Source organism: Trichosurus vulpecula, chromosome 3, assembly GCF_011100635.1.
Source record: "Trichosurus vulpecula isolate mTriVul1 chromosome 3, mTriVul1.pri, whole genome shotgun sequence".
NCBI classification, from domain to species: domain Eukaryota; kingdom Metazoa; phylum Chordata; class Mammalia; order Diprotodontia; family Phalangeridae; genus Trichosurus; species Trichosurus vulpecula.
In genome coordinates this window covers 161,379,391-161,395,143 of record NC_050575.1, presented here as the reverse complement: position 1 = coordinate 161,395,143, position 15,753 = coordinate 161,379,391, and the positions used below count along the sequence as shown (strand labels likewise).

The 15,753-nt window shown below is 46.9% G+C and overlaps 1 protein-coding gene across 1 annotated transcript in view; it reads left to right on the top strand.

The window, feature by feature from the left end:
* Positions 1–3,125: 3,125 nt before the first annotated feature.
* Positions 3,126–15,753, top strand: part of FAM102A (family with sequence similarity 102 member A) — a 44,519-nt gene continuing 31,891 nt past the window's right edge. The window contains exon 1 of the mRNA XM_036750455.1: positions 3,126–4,410. Coding sequence (XP_036606350.1) covers positions 4,265–4,410 — 146 coding nt within the window. The 5' untranslated portion in view covers positions 3,126–4,264. The remainder of the gene's footprint in view (positions 4,411–15,753) is intronic.

Below are 15,753 nucleotides of genomic sequence, written 5' to 3'. Positions count from 1 at the left end.
GAGGTGGGGGGCAGGGAGCCTTCTCCACTCCCGCTTAGGCTCCTGTGAGCTGAGTAAAGGTTAAGTAGCCCTAATGATGTTGGCACTGGCCTTGCTTGTTCTAAAAGAGGCACAAATGGCTGATTAATGGGAACTGGTACACACAGAGATGGGAGCCCTACATTCAATGAAGAGTGGCTCTTTGAGAGTTATATGAAACCTTTATCTCCTTGTGTGCTAGTTCAAATATTAGCAAGGTTCAGGCCCACAAATCAATAGGTCTTTCAGCCTATGGGTACATAGATCTATCTTGAACTTGACTGCTTCATCAGCTCTGTAAACAGTGTGAGTAATAACCATCAGTGATTCAGCAATGGAGAGCCTAGCCCTGTCTTTACTAATGGGTGGGGAGGGGTGGGCCGGAAGAGAGAATGCTTGGTGTGGTTAGTGAAAACACTAGGAACAGTGGTTTTCAAACTTTTTGGTCTCAGGACCCATTTGTACTCTTAAAAATTAGTGAGGATTCCCCCAAAGAACTTCTGCTTATGTTAGTTATATCTATTAATATTTATCATATTAGAATTTATCATATTAGAAATTAAAACATTCTGGTATTATTATGAAAATAGTTTTGACCTCATAGACCCCCTGAAAAGGTTCCAGGTCCCCCCAGGGGTCCCTGGACCACATTTTGACAATCACTGGACTATAGTATTTGGAGTTGAGAGATCTACGGTTTTAATCTGAGATCTGTTATTAATTCGCTGTATGACCTTAGCCGAATCAATTCCCTTCTCTGAGTCTTATATGAACTAGATATCTCTAAGGGCCTTTTTACCTCAAAAATCTTAGGATTATATGAACTGAGCCAATGGAAGGACCAAATTTCTGAGCTCCCCTTTCAGATCCAGTCAAACTAGACTAACCATTCCTATAATGGTCTCCCACTTCTTTTCCCATGCCTAGAATATATCCACTACTCTTCACTAGCTTTTGGAATCCTTATCTTCCTTCAGCTTCCTAACCTCCCTTTCCTGGAGATTTCCTAGACTCTTACGAATGTTAATGTTTACTCCCTCTTCAAATTGCTTTGTATTTATGTATGTGCTGTATCCGGTCGGTAGAAATGGAAGTTCTTTGAGGGCCAGGAATATTTCCTTTCTTAGCTTTTGTATCCAACTAGCACAGCTCCTAATACTCAATAAATGATTAATAAATATTTGTCAAATTGAATAGAATTTATCAATACCACCCCTCCCCCAACATCCTGGTTACTTGATTTCATTCCTCCTCTGTAAAAAGATGAGAGTCTGACCATTTGACTTCTGAGACAGAACTGTCTAACTGAACCCTATGTATGATCTTATGACTTCAAATTACTTAGTGTCTTTGAGTGTACCTGAAACACCTTTAGAGAAAGACACCAGACTCTAGCCTACACTTGGCCTATGACTCCAGCTGTACTGTCCACAGGCCTTAGCAATGCCTCTAGCAGTAACTCCCCAGCTCATCTTCAAGGACTGGAGGACAACTGCAAACAGAAAGAGGAGGGTATTCTTTGGGAGGAGGGAGGAGCAGAGGGGGGCTGCTGAGCTCTTAGGGCTGGGATGCTTCCAAACTGCTTTGGATCTTTAGGGGATGATCCCAGCTGGTGTTCTACTGCACTGATGAAAAGCCTTCCAATCACTCACAAAACCCTTCCCTGTACCAGCCCTGTTACATATTCAGATAGAAGGCAGTTACAACCAGAGTCCAAGAATCTACTCCCTTATTCCCCCGAGGCCTGGGAAGTCGGACACCCGGATGAAACCTGCTGGCCCCCACTTGGAGCCCCAAAAGGAAGGGGGAGGGGAGAAGGCAGGGAAAGCATCCAAGAGCCCAACCCACATGCCATAGAGGGATATCTGGCAATCAGATCAGCTCTTTTCTGTTACTGTGGTTACAAGTACAATCCTACTGTTCACAAGCAAGTGGAGCCAGTAAGCCCAGGGATGGTCCTGAACTATATATCTCCTTACAAATCCCACTCCTGGGGTCAAGAACTTCAGGTTCCTTACCTTCAGCCAGGCAGAATCGAGTTGAACCAGAAAGGTGGGGTGGGGGAGGTAAGGAGAAACAACCATTTTGTGGTTTGAGGATTATCGTTGGAGAGGTCTGTCCACCAATGATTCTCCTCATGCAACAGATAGGAAAACAGCTCCAAATAAGAAATGGACAGGTCTCTGAGGAATAACTTAGGAGTGCATCTAGGGGCTCCTCCTCTTGTAAGATCCCCGGTTTTTTAAATCTACGGTACAGGGTTTCAGTCTCATATCTTATCAAAACAAATTATACTAAATTAGCACCCATTTACTCAACGTCTACTGTGGAGAAGGGTCACTGCTAGGCCTGAAGAAGAAATAGTATCGGCTGCAGTCCAGAAGCTGGGGAACACTTTGGTAAAACCCCTAAAAATTTAATCACAATACAAGATTTAAAGGATCATTCAAGACAACAATAGAAGACCCTTCACAAGAAGTACTGATTAATATCTTCAAGAACTGGGGGGAGGGGAGGTGCAGAGGCTGTTATCCCCATCAGACAGGGTGGTCTAGGGATACTCTGGGTGGAGGGAGTTGTTGAGTCTTTATTGATTTTGGCTTCCCGCACAAATCTGAGCTTAGAATAGGCATTTATTGCACACTGAATGCAGACTGAGTGCACCCCAAAGTTGTTAGCCTCTTCGTTCCGGCCCCTACTCCACTTTCTCTCCCATTGTCCCGCCTCCTCCTCCCGCTTTCTTGCCTGCCCACCTCCCCCAACTCGACCTCCCACATCACTCCCCTCTCCTTCTCCAGCCAGATTCCCTTTCTCTTCCACTGAGCTTCAGGGAAGGGGGCGGGCTCAGTCGCCTCCTCCAACCAATCACTCAAACTCAATCAACCTATTCCTAACTTAGGCCCAGCCTCCCCGTCTCCATCCCACCAATCCCCAGCAGCGCTGCTCCTTCCCTCCCTCCCCTTCTGACCGGCCAATCCTTGTGCTCATATTCGGGCCTCCTCCACGCCCTCCTCTCCCTTCCCCACTATCCTTCTGCTACGCGGGCGGCCGCGGGGCCGGCATTCTGGAAGGGGAGCCGTCCCTCTCTTCGTTTCTCCCGCGGGTGCAGGCACTGCGTAGGGAGCGGAGAGGCTGCGGACGGCGGGGCGCTGTTGCGTGGGGGCGCTGCTGCGTGGGGCTCAACTGCGTGTGGGCGCTGCTGCGTGGGGCGCTGCTGCGCGGCGCTCAGTGGCTGGGTTAGCGCAGAGAGTTGCTTTGGTGCGAGCCCACAGCTCGTCCTGACCAAGGCCCCGGGAGCAGGAGAGGGTGGACTGCTGACTTGGGCGGTGGGGTGCGGTGAAGCCCCTGGGTCCTTGCGTTTTGCCGTCTCGCCCGAGTCCAGAGTGGCCCGGCGTCTGGGAAGGAGACTGTGCTGAGGCTGGACCCAGCTGTCCGAGGAGGAGACGCAGCCTCCGCCCCCCCCGGGAGGCGGATTGGAACCTCGGTGCCTCCGTATCCCCCACCCCTGTGGAGTTGCAAAGGACCCCCGCCTCTCCTGCCGTCGCAACTCCCTCCCTGGGCGATCTTAAATCCCAGGGGAAGGGCGAGTGCAGTAGGTGCGGTAGCCGCGCGCGGCAGTGAGCCGGGCCTCGCTCCCTCCATCCCAACAGGTTTGGGGGCGGGGAGGAGGAGCTCAGAGCAGCTCCGAGCGGGCTGGACCCAAACTCCCGATTTCTCTCTCCATGGGGCTGCAGACGCTCTCCTGGAGCCCCTTCCGACCGATGAACTGAGCTCAGGGGACGACCCTCAGTGGAATTGCCAGGGCATGGACTTGGGGACACTTGGTTAGACTCGATGCAGCGAAGCGCGCCCCTTGGGGGACCACCTCGAAGGCTCTGACCCGGGAAGCCTTCTGGAGTTTTGTTTCTTCTTCCCTTGGAGATGCACGAATTGTTCCCTCCCTGCTCCTCCTCCTGCGAAGCCTTTGGAGGCAGTGAGCTCCCATCCAGGGCCAGCTCTACGAGAGTGAAGAGACCCAGGCGTTTGAACTTGAGACTTTGTGCTTATTCAAACTGAGACTTTCCTACCCTCACTCCACCAAGCACCCATTTCTCAGACAGTGTTTGCTTTTGGCTGACGACTTTTGGGCCTATTGGATCGCCTCTCTCCCTTTTTAGAAAAGGGGGTGGGGAAGGAGACAGGTTGTTGTTTTTTTGTTTGTTTTTTAAATCTACGGTACAGGGTTTCAGTCTCAGGGAACTTGCCCATGGCTTTCTTGATGAAGAAGAAGAAATTTAAATTTCAAACTACTTTTACTCTGGAGGAGCTGACTGCAGTCCCATTCGTGAATGGCGTGCTGTTCTGCAAAATCCGGTTGTTGGATGGCGGGGATTTCGCCAGCTTGTCGTCCAGGTAGGAATTGTATGCCTATTCCTCTTCTAACCGTGGCTCCAGCTGTACTGGCCTACAGCTCCAGCCTGGTTGTCTGCCCCATTCTCATGGAGGGAAGGGGGTATCTGTTTGGGGTCCCAGAGGTTCTGTCTTTTAGGAAACTGGAGAGGGCACATCTGGAAAGTCCCAGCACAGGGGTGTGTAGCTTCGAATAAGTGGGTCAGGGACTTGAAAAATTATTTTGTATTACTCCCAGTTGCGGCCAGAGGCAGATTTTTAAATGCCTCGATGTGCTTAATGGGAAGCTTGGGAGCATTTTGGGCCACAAGTCCTTAGTGTTTTAAAAATCTTTGCTCACAACAACCCTTGAGGGTAGGTAGTAGGTACTTGCAAGTATTCTTATACCCCAGTATGGCACCTGAGGCAACTTGAGGCTCTCACCCTGTGGTAAATGTCAGAAATGGGTTTAGAACTCAAGGAAAGGCTCTTTCCACCCTTTGATGGTCTCTTGCTAATTTCAGGCCTTTTGAAGCAACCTCTAACAGTAGCAAAGTGTTCAGCATTCATCGATTGGCAGTAGTGGTGCCAGTTACATGGGATGTGTGCAATATTTATTTCTACTTTTTTTCTTCCCTTGAGACTTTTAAAAGCACTTCTCCAGTAGACACTGAATAAATATTGAGTAGATATAGATGGATCCAGCTGGTTTGGGAGGGGATGAGAGGCCCCAGCTCTTCCATCTTGCCCTCATTCATCTTATCCTCTCCCTTCTGAATTTCCAGAGTGGACTCCTGTTTTCAGAAACCCCTTGGGGTACGAGTTTCCTGAAGCTCGATTGAATTTAGAACATAGTAGGGGCTTAATAAATGCTAGTTGACTGACTTGCTGACTTAGATAATTTTGCTCAATGTCCCTCAGCCCCAGAGAGTGTAAGGTGCCCAGATTGCTTCTGTTCCCCTTCCCCTTGGCATTACTGTCCTCTTAGGGCTGCAGAGGAGTTGCTTTGCATTGCAAATGGCCTTGTAAAAAAGGACTGCTTGTTGCCAGGATTTTAGGAGTCACGGATTAGTTTGGTGAATTACGCTCTCCACCTGTACTGATCCAGCTGACTAACCACCAGCTGGGAACAGTGTGTAAATGGTGGGGAGGCCTTTTGAAAATACATGGGCAGTCTCGACACTCCACCTTGCTGTGCGCTGTTAACTGGTGCTGGGCCCCAACAGGACTGCCCTGCCCCCATGTGCTTCTGAAACCTTCTTCCTCCTGTAGTAACTGTTACCTCTCCTGTGTGTAGAACCTGCCCTAGATAATCCCCACAACTCCTGATCCATGGTTGCCAACTTAAAGCAGTGTGGGAAGAACTGGACGGGGTGGCCTTGAAACCTGTTGCTCAGTTTTCCCAGAGGAAAATTTATCCCCCTTAGAGCCTGGGGGCCCCTCTGCTTTAAGGCAAATCACTGAGCAGCCCTTCACTGCTAGGGGAGAGTGGCCAGATTTACAAGGTGGAAGAGATTTGCACATCCAGAGAGGAATGTGTGAGTGTCTCCCCTTCCTCCTTCTCTTTTTCCTCCCCTTCCCCCATCCACCCTTCTAGCAAAGCTGTTGCCCAAATAGAAATCTGCTCTGAGAAGAGTCACATCGTAACAACTTTTCCTTACAGTCTCCTTCCCTGGGGATTTCATTTCTCCTTCGGAGTGGTAGAAGCTGCTTATCTGAGGAATTCTTGCTGCTTGCCTGTGCTGCCTGGGGAGGGGTTAGGGGTGGGGAATGAGGGAACATAGATGTTTAAGGCCTTAGAAGCTATGTGAGGACCACCCAGGCCTGGTCAGCAAAGCTGTAGAGCCACGTTTTCCCACCCCCCACCCCCAGGCAGGTTGCAGAATGCAGGCAGACAGCAATCACTTGCATTGCTTGCCAGCCCTGGGGTCTGGCTGGCGCAGCTTCAGGCAGTGGCTCAGCAGGCGATGGGGTGCTGATTGCAGCTGGGCCCTAGCAGAGGACTTGGCTGTAATTTAAACCAAGCCCACGGCAGTAGTTTTTCAACTGCCCAGGCCAGTCATAAAGCAGCCTCTGGAGCAGGGGCTAGCTGACTGGCTGCTAAAGATTGCCCCACTACTCTTACCTGTCTGGCTTTTCTAGACAGCGTGTAAACCTCCAGTCTGCATCTGGAAAGTTACTGGTCTTGGCGAGAGTTGCCTGGATTTCACCTTTTCCTAACCTTTCTTCTCCTGGCAAGGCCCTGTGCCTTCCCAGAAACTGGCTGAGTTTTAGCAGCTCTATATCAGAACCTTTTGTCTGATCTCTCTAATGCATTTTTCTTTCTTTCTTTCTTTTTTTTTTTTGCCACCTTGAGGGGAACAGAAGGGTAAAGAAAGCCTGGAGAGTTGCTTCAGAGGTCTCTTCCTCGACTGAAGTAGGCTTGCCCGGTCCCAGAGCAGGTTTAGGGCTGAGGTGAGCAGGGCCTTGCTACTGACAATCAAAGTCTTGGGCCTTAGGATTGTGGAGGCCCCTACCTCCATAAGGTGTGGGAGAATTTGAAAGGGCCTGCTCATAGGATGAGTTGGGAGTGAGGGACAGTAAGTGATAAGTGAGTTATTTAAAAAGGGAAATGATTATGCCACCTTTCCTCCTTAGGAGGCCTGCTAATGCCCCTGAATCCTCCATGTCATTGCAGTGTGAGAGGTGGTGTTGCAACTAGGCCCATTTGTTCTTAGGAGGCAGATTCAGAGCCACACCTCTGCAATGCCGTCTTCTTAGCTCTCTTTAAGTCCGTTTAGCACCATAACAACTCCCTGGATACACAACTTTCTTGCCTGACCCAATTTGAACAGGTAGAACAGGTGGTGGTGTTCTCCCAGGATGGAGGCTGACTTGTTTGTTGCAGGCCTGTTGTGCTTGGGAGGAGCAGTAGAGATGTCAGGTAGATACTGAAGCAAGACCTGCCTGCATTCTCTACTCCCATGGGGGTTTTAGCTGAGTTATACTGTGTGTGGAATCCCATGTTTGGATGGATCAGAGACACGTGAGTAGGTCTGAACTGGTCTGGTTTAGCATAAACAACCAAGACTAGGAGGGGTTAGGGAGTTTGGGAGGTTGTCAGTGACCCTCCCATAGGATGGGAGGCAGCTGTGGTACTAAGTAAAACACTAGATTTGGAGTCAGATCTGGGTTGGAGTCCTGGCTCTGCCACCTATGACCTGTGTGACCTTGTCTTTCAGCCTCTGTGGGCCTCAGCTTCCTCTTCTGTGAAGTGAGGGAGGTAGACTAGACTAGACGTCCCCTTCCAGCTTCAAATCTCTGAACCTATCATTTTCCCCTCCCCCAACCCTTCCAAGGGTCTAGAGCCCTAAATTAAGTTAGAAAAGTTACCCTCAGTCAGCAATCATGAATTTAGCCAAGGCACTGTGCTAAATTCTAGACATAGCATGACAAACACAAAAGATTGTCCCTGCCCTCAAGGTGCTACTGGACTTTGAGGGAATGCTTGGATCCTGGCCACCTAATCATCAAGTTTCTAGGGCTTTTGAGCATTTTGAAAAGGGTGGGTCAGTCGGCAGCTTCCCCAGCTGACTCAGCAAAAGCCAAGAACCTGGGTCTCAGAGGAAACCCATCCAAGCCTTTAAAAGCTCTTTAATGCATAGACCATCTATCCTACACATCCTGGAATGGGTTCCTGCTGTCTCAGCCAGGCTGGAGACAGGCCCTGATGGCTTGTACCATTTTGTGTAGTTGATGGCACCTCATCCCCTGAGAGACCAGCTAGATGCTGGGTGAGTAGTAAGGTGTGGAGAGCAGACCGGTTCTGAAATATGCGTGCTAGTCATTGTCTAGAGGGACAGATAGCTTTCTACTTTTGAAACCGGTTCCTGCCCTTGTTGCTTTCTCTTCAGGTTTGACTTCCGAGCAGGTTTCTAATTATCTTTTCCTGAGTCTGTGGGTTTTCTTGGTGAAGATATTGGGTGGTTTGCCATTAGCTTCTCCAGCTCATTTTACAGATGAGGAAACTGAAGCAAACAGGGTTAAGTGACTTGTCCAGGGTCACACAATTAGAAAGTATCTCAGGCTAGATTTGAACTCAGGAAGATGAGTCTTCCTGACTCCACACCCTGCACTCTCTCCACTGCCCCACCTAACTGCCCTAATCTGACACTAGTTAGTGCCCATCATTTTGATCTGGTTCAGTGTCTGCTCAGGTCATTGAACTTGGTGTTTGCTTGACACATATACACCCTACTCTACCCTACCCCAGCCAGCAAGGTGTACTTGGCTTGCTCCCTTGGTCAGGAGATTGACCTTACCTGAAATAACCCAACTTTATAGGCACCAAAGGCATTGGCCTCTCACTCCAAAACATTTCGGTGTTTATTCAGTTGATCTGGAAAACATGCCTGAGACCTTTTTGTAGTAATCAGGATATTTCATCTCACCATGGATTGGATAATGCGAGCATATAATAACTGACAAGTATATACAGTGCTTGGAAAAGCATTGAGAGCTGGCCTCAGAGCCAGGAGGGCTCTGGGTTCAGTTCTGCCTCTGACATATGCTGGCTGCGGACACCTAGTCAAATTGTTTAACTTCTCAAAGCTCTAGGCAGCTCTTCTAAGATTATAAATTGCAAAGAAGGTGCTGAACGGCTTAGGTAGGGGGGTGTCCTCATAATAAGAGCTCCTTATACCGATGAAATCACAGGCCCAATCCCAGACCTTATGCCTATATAATGATTTAGGTTTGCAAAGCATTTCATGTAGGTTAGCTTGTTATAATCACTAATTTGAGGTGTAGTAGCTTCAGGGGTAGCAAGTCCTCATCTCTCCAGGTTATTCCTCTCTCGACCTCTAGGAAGGAGTGCCTTTTGGTTTTAGGTTCCTGAGCTCTTGGCTCTCCATCTCCATCTCCTCCCAGTGGAACCACAGGAGCTGTGAGCAGGGAGAAGGAACTGTGTCCTCTAGCTGGTCTGTTATGCTAAAGGAGTTGGCCCTCTGATCGGTCCTATCTGAAGATTCAATTCAGTTAGAGCATTTGTTAATGCTGTGTGCTAGGTGCCACAGATACAAAGATAGAAATGTACTAGCCTTTGCCCTCAGGGAGCTTAAATTCTGTTTGGGGTGGGCTCGAATTTTGCAGTGATGATAGGATAAATCTAAGTAAATACAAAGTAAGTAAATTACCAAGTTAAATACCAAGTTTTGTAAAGTTTTACCCACTAGGTAAATACAAAGTTACAATAACTAGCTGGATCAGGAAAGACCTGGGTAGAAGGACATGGGATCTTTGCTTTGAAGAAAGCTAGGAATTCAGCAGAATGGAGGAGAGTGCATTCCAGACACAGAGGACTTTGGACCTCTTGTACAAAGGTATGAAGGTGAGAGGTGAGATGTCACGTATGGGAAACAGCTGGTCAGCCAGACTAGAACAGAGAGTACATGAAGGAGCATGATTGAGACAAGATTGGAACAGGCAGCCAGATTGTGGAATGTTTTAAATGCCAGGGTGAGGATTCTGTATTTTATCCCAGAGGCAATAGGGAGCCATTAAGGATTTTTGAGCAGGGCAAGCGATGTCATAGGAGCTTTGTGTTATATATTATGCAGCATGATCATTTTTGTATAATTTAACTTCTCAGCTCTAGGCAGCTCTTCTAGGATTATAAATTGCAGAGAAGGTGCTGAACTGCTTAGGCAGGGGAATCTCCTCTGGGAAGGATGGATTAGAGAGGAGAGGTTGGAAGTTAAGAGACCAATTAGGAGGTTATTGCAGTAATCTGGCTCTCAGTTGATCGTCTTGATGACCCTGTGAGTTAGGTGCTATTATCCCCATTTCACAGTTGAAGAAACCGAGGCGGACAGGTTAAATGACTTGCCCGGGGTCACCCAGCTAATGCCTGAGGCTAGATTTGAACTCCAGTCTTACTGACTCCAGGCCCAGGACTCCAGATAAGTTTGACCGGACTTGGTAACTGATTAGATGATGAGTTTGAGAGAGAGTGAACAGAGTAGAGGATGATTCTCTATGATGTTGCTGGGACAGGGAATTTAAATTTGCACTCCCTAAGGGAAGTAATACTAGTGTTAAACAGAGCCACTTGGTGTGAGGCTGCCTTCCTTCTGTCCTTAACCTGGATTGGCTTAACAGCTTTCAATGATGGCTGTTCCAGGTTCAGTCCTTTACTAACAAATCTTGTGACTTTATAGCTAGTGGAGACAAGTGGGTGATGGATATTGGGGTCCGTATGCAAAGCAACAGGTAAGGTCTTTTGATGTGCTAAATTTGCCCCCTTACTTCCTCCCCTTTGGGCTTCTTTCTCATTATGGAGAATGGCAGCAAAACTTTCTCGTGTCCCTAATCTGATTTAGAAAGGCCAACAAACCCTCCCCAGATGCCTGATCATGAGTGACATGGAGACAGAATAAAGTCTCCATCAAGTAAGGAGCCAAACACAGGACAATCAGACTGGACTGTACCGGTGCTCAGGTTGAGGCTTGGAACCCCCATGAGGCAGGGTGGATTGAAGGAAGGGTTTGTACTGGTTTTGTGCCCTCTCTTACCTTAAGTCCACTCTGACTATGTCCCTCGGATGCACTTATTTATTTATATGTCATCTCCCCATTAGAACATAAGCTCCCGAAGGGCATGGACTATTTTTCCCTTTTTTTATACCCCTAGCACTTAGCACCATGCCTGGAACATAAGTAATTGTTTAATAAATGCTGGTGGGCTGACTGACTGAAGGGAAAAGGGGGGAGGCAGCAGAGAAGTTGGGTACAATAGATAGTGGACCTAGATGGGTTTGGAGTATTGCCATGTGTCTGAGTCACTGACTGTGGGTAAAAGTTGGTCATGGCTGGCAACAGCTAAGACCCCTCTGAGACAGTCTGACTCTCCTATTGGCTTTGTCCAGCCCCTTCAAGCTGGAACTGACTAAGTTGCTGACTCTCTGTCTTGTGATTAAAAAAAGTTCTGGGAGAAGCAAAGGGCATTTTCTCCCCCTGGACTGTCTGTTTAGTGGAGCAAAGAGAAGGAGAAAGGATCTGTCATTAGGTACAGGTTGAATTTCTGGGGACTGGGCCCCATCTGGTTCAGGGGCTCTCCATTCCAGAGTAAGAGGGACCCATCCACCCCTCAGTCTGGGACCTGTGGGGAGTGGGTAGCACAGAGAATTCTCTTACACTCTGGCCTGTGAAAGGCTAGAAAAAAGGGCCTGCCCCATGTTGAGTGAGCCAGACAGAGGGTCCTTTGTACTGTGATCATGTTGCTCGGCTCAAAGAGGGTGAGAACTGGAGTTCTCCACTATAGACTAGGGGCTGAGAGGGAGGGGGACGGGGAGAGAGAAGAGGCATTTTCATATCGTCTGTTGGAAAGTGCCATACACTCCTGCTTCCTTTGGTTGTTACTTTAGCAAATGGGCTTCCCCAAGCCCCCTGGAGGCTTAAAGTAATGAGATGGAGACAGAAAGGAGAGGAAAAAAGGAGATCCTTAGCTGAGATTCCAAAGTGGGGCAGAAAGGGGTTGGGGTTCCAATTGGCCAAAGTGGAAAAAAATTTTTTTAAAATATTAACTGGTATAGAAGGATTAGATCACCTCAGATGTGAGAACAGAGATAGAGAGCCTTATCCTGATATTTCAGGGCTTGCCTGATATCTCCCACCATTGTCCTGTTATCCTGCATTTGCAGTCCTAGATTGGGTTTTCATGCTGGTATTTTTGGTCTGTAGGTGGCATCCTGTGAAAGCCAGGTCAGTGGCTCACTTGAAATTCGTTTTAAGTTCTGCCTCTTTCATGTCCTGCTGGGCACAAAATGCCCTCCTCATTTTGTAAAAACAAAATAAAAACCATAACAAAAACCCCTCCCATTAGACCCTGCCATCTCCTCAACCTTCCATCCTATTATATCTCTTCTCATAGTCAAACTCCTAGAAAAAGCTGTCTGTCCTTATCTTTATTTCTTCTTTTCTCACTGTTCAACATGGAAGAATGGGGTAAGGTGCTGGATTTGGAGTCAGGAATAACTACCTAGGTTCAAAATCCATTTCTGCCACTATCTGTGTGACTTAGCAAGGTTTTTAACCTCCCTGAGCCTCTTGATTTCTTCATCCTACAATGGGGGTGTTGGACTTGTTTGTTCAGTCATTTTCAGTTGTTTCCAACTCTTTGGGGTTTTCTTGGCAGAGATACTAGGTTTGCCGTTTCCTTCTCCAATTCATTTTACAGACAAGAAAACTGAGGCAAATGGGGTTAAGTGATTTTCCCAGGGTCACACAGTTACCAAGTATCTGAGGCTAGAATTGAACTTACAAAGTCTTCCTGACTCCAGGCTCGGCCCTCTATCCATGGCGCCACCTAGCTGCCCAGGTGTGGGCCTAGATGGCCTCAAAGCCCCTACCAGTTCTAAATCTGTGATCTAATGATCCTTTGAAATCTAGCTTCTGACCTCATCATTCAACAGAAGCTTTTCTCTCCAAAATAATGAATAATCTCTTAATTGCCAAGTCCCATGGTCTTTTTTTCAGTCCTCATCCATCTTGACCTCTTTCTCAACATTTAGTACTTACCTGCCTCCTCCTGGATACTCTTTCTCTGAGTTTCTATGACCCTGCTTTCTTGATTCTCCTATGCTCTCTGACCGCTCCTCCAGAGCCTTTGTTGTACCATCTCCCATCTGCTGTACCCTAACCGTGGGTGGAACCCTCACACTCTGACCTGGGTCTCATCTTTTTCTCGGTGACCTCAGCAGCTCCCGTGAGTTCAGTTATCATCTATGCAAATGACTTAAGTCTGTAGATAGCACATTTCTGTGTATATCATCTACATCTCTCCAACCCTACTCTCTCTCCAGCATTCCAGTCTCATATTACTAAATGCCTAGTAAACACTTCCCCTTGGATGTCCCTTAGGCAATACCAACTCAACAAGTCCAAAATAGCTCATTAGCTTTTCCTCAGAAGCTGCCCTGTCTTCTTGACTTGCCTATTTCTTCCCAGGGCATCCTTTCAATCACCCAGGTTACCCTCCTTAGAGTCATCCTTGACTTTTCCCTCTGCAGTCAATTAATTGACAAGGCTTGTCCGTTCTGCCTTTAACAACATCTATTACATCTGCCCCCTTTTCTCCACTTAAATAGTCATCACCCTGATCAGGCCCTTATCACCTCTTAAGAGTCTATCATGTTCTAAGGGTTTTATCAAAAAGATTTAGGGTTAACAATCTATATGTGTGTAGGCATTAAAGAAAATTACAGAATGAAAAAGAAGAAAAAAAGAAAGAAAAAAGAAAAAAAAAGAAAATTACAGAATGAGACTTCTCTTGGACTGTTGCAGTAGTCTGATCATTGGTCTCCTTGCTTCCCATCTCTCCTGTCTCCAGTCCACCTTTCACCTACCTGCCAAAATAATTTTCCTAAAGTATAAGCCTGTCCATGCCACTTGCCTGCTCACTAAATTCCTATGGCTCCCTATCACCTCTAGGATCAAATAAAAACTCTGCTTTGATGTTTAAAGTTCTTTACAATCTGGCTCAAGCCTACTTTCTTCAGGCTTATAATATTTCTTCCCATCTTGCATTCTGTAGTCCAGTTCCAAATGGCCTTGCTGTTCCTCACACACACAATTCCTTCTGTCTTTCCTTAGGTGTCCCGCCCCGTGTCGTCCCCCCCCCCCCTGCCCAATGCCTGGAATACATTTTCTCCTCACCTCTGCATGTTGGAATCCCTAGTTTACATCAAAACACAGCCGAAGGGCTGCCTTGGACCAGCTACTAGTGCTTCTTCATGGAATGTCTCCTTTTACTATATTATGCATGTACTTATATGCATAGATGTTATCTTCCAGGATAGGATATAAGTTCCTTGAGAGTGAGGATTTTTTCATTTCTGTCTTTATATTCCTAGTGTCTGGCACATAGTAGGCACTTCGTTGCTGATGGATTGTTGTCCCTCCCCTTCACCCCATCCCCTGCCCCAAACTCAAGAGTATTGGTGGTCCATGTAGAATTGATAATCATTTTTAAAATTTTTAAAAAAAAATTATTTACTTCTTTTTAGTATACAACATTCAGTTCCATAAGCTTTTCAGTTTTAAATTTTTTCCCCTTCCCCAAGACGGTGTGCAACCTGATATAGGCTCTACATATACATTCATATTAAGCATGTTTTCACGTTAGTCATGTTGCAAAGAAGAATTATAACCCAATGGAATGAACCACGAGAAAGAAGAAACAAAACAAAACAAAAGAGAGAGAGAGCAAATAGTATGCCTCAATCTGCATTCAGACTCTGTAATTCTTTCTCTGTATGTGGATAGCATTTTCCATCAGGAGCCTTTTGGAGTTGTCTTAGAACCTTGCTTTGCTGAGAAGAGCCAAGTCTATCAAAGCCAGTCATCACACAATGTGGCTGTTACTGTGTACAATGTTCTCCTGGTTCTGCTCCCCTCTCTCAGCATCAGTTCATATAAGTCTTTCCAGGATTTTCTGAACTCCTCCTGCTCATCATTTCTTATAGCACAATAGCATTCCATTACATTCATATACCACAACTTGTTTAGCCATTTCTCAATTGATGGGCATCCCCTCAATTTCCAGTTCTTGGCCAGCACAAAAAGAGCTGCTATAAATATTTTTGTATGTGTGGGTCCTTTCCCCATTTGTATGATCTCTTAGAGATACAACCCTAGAAGTGGTATTGCTGAGTCAAAGATGCATTTTTTTATAGCCTTTTGGGCCTAAGAACTGATATATTACTTGCCTTCTCAAGGGGTAGGGGAAGGGCAGGAGGGAGGAAGGGAGAGATTTTGGAACTCAAAATTTTAAAAAATGAATGTTAAAAATTGTTTTAAATGTAATTGGAAGCATTTAACTATATATAACCTACATATATACATATATATGTATGTGTGCACACACACACATTTTTAAAAGAGTGTTGGTGGTCATAGGATGCCATTTCCTAAAGTTAGTCCCAGTTCACTCCAGAAAAAGGGAGATGTTGGCCCCTAAAGACAGGGCAGAACAGCTGCTGCTTGTGATTTCTTTGTAACAAAGCAGGTGTTGGGATCTGGTCTTCTTCCTTCCCTTTTGCTTTTCTTCTTGGTCCCTAGCTCTCTCTTCCCACATCTGTTGCAGGGTATTACCCGCCTCCCACCATTATCAGTCAGTGTCAGGAACAGCTCTTCCCCTTGTCCCAGGCAGCTGGGCTCCCACTCCCATCCCAGCCTCATCTCTGGACTCCAAAAGCCCCTCCCCCTGCCACATAGGCAAGTTTGTGTTCTCCAGCCGGGAGCAATGATGCCCTCACCCTGCTGGTTCATGGGGCAGGGAGGAGATGAGACGTGGATTGTTCTTCCTTGGGCCAACCTCCATCAAAGTTGC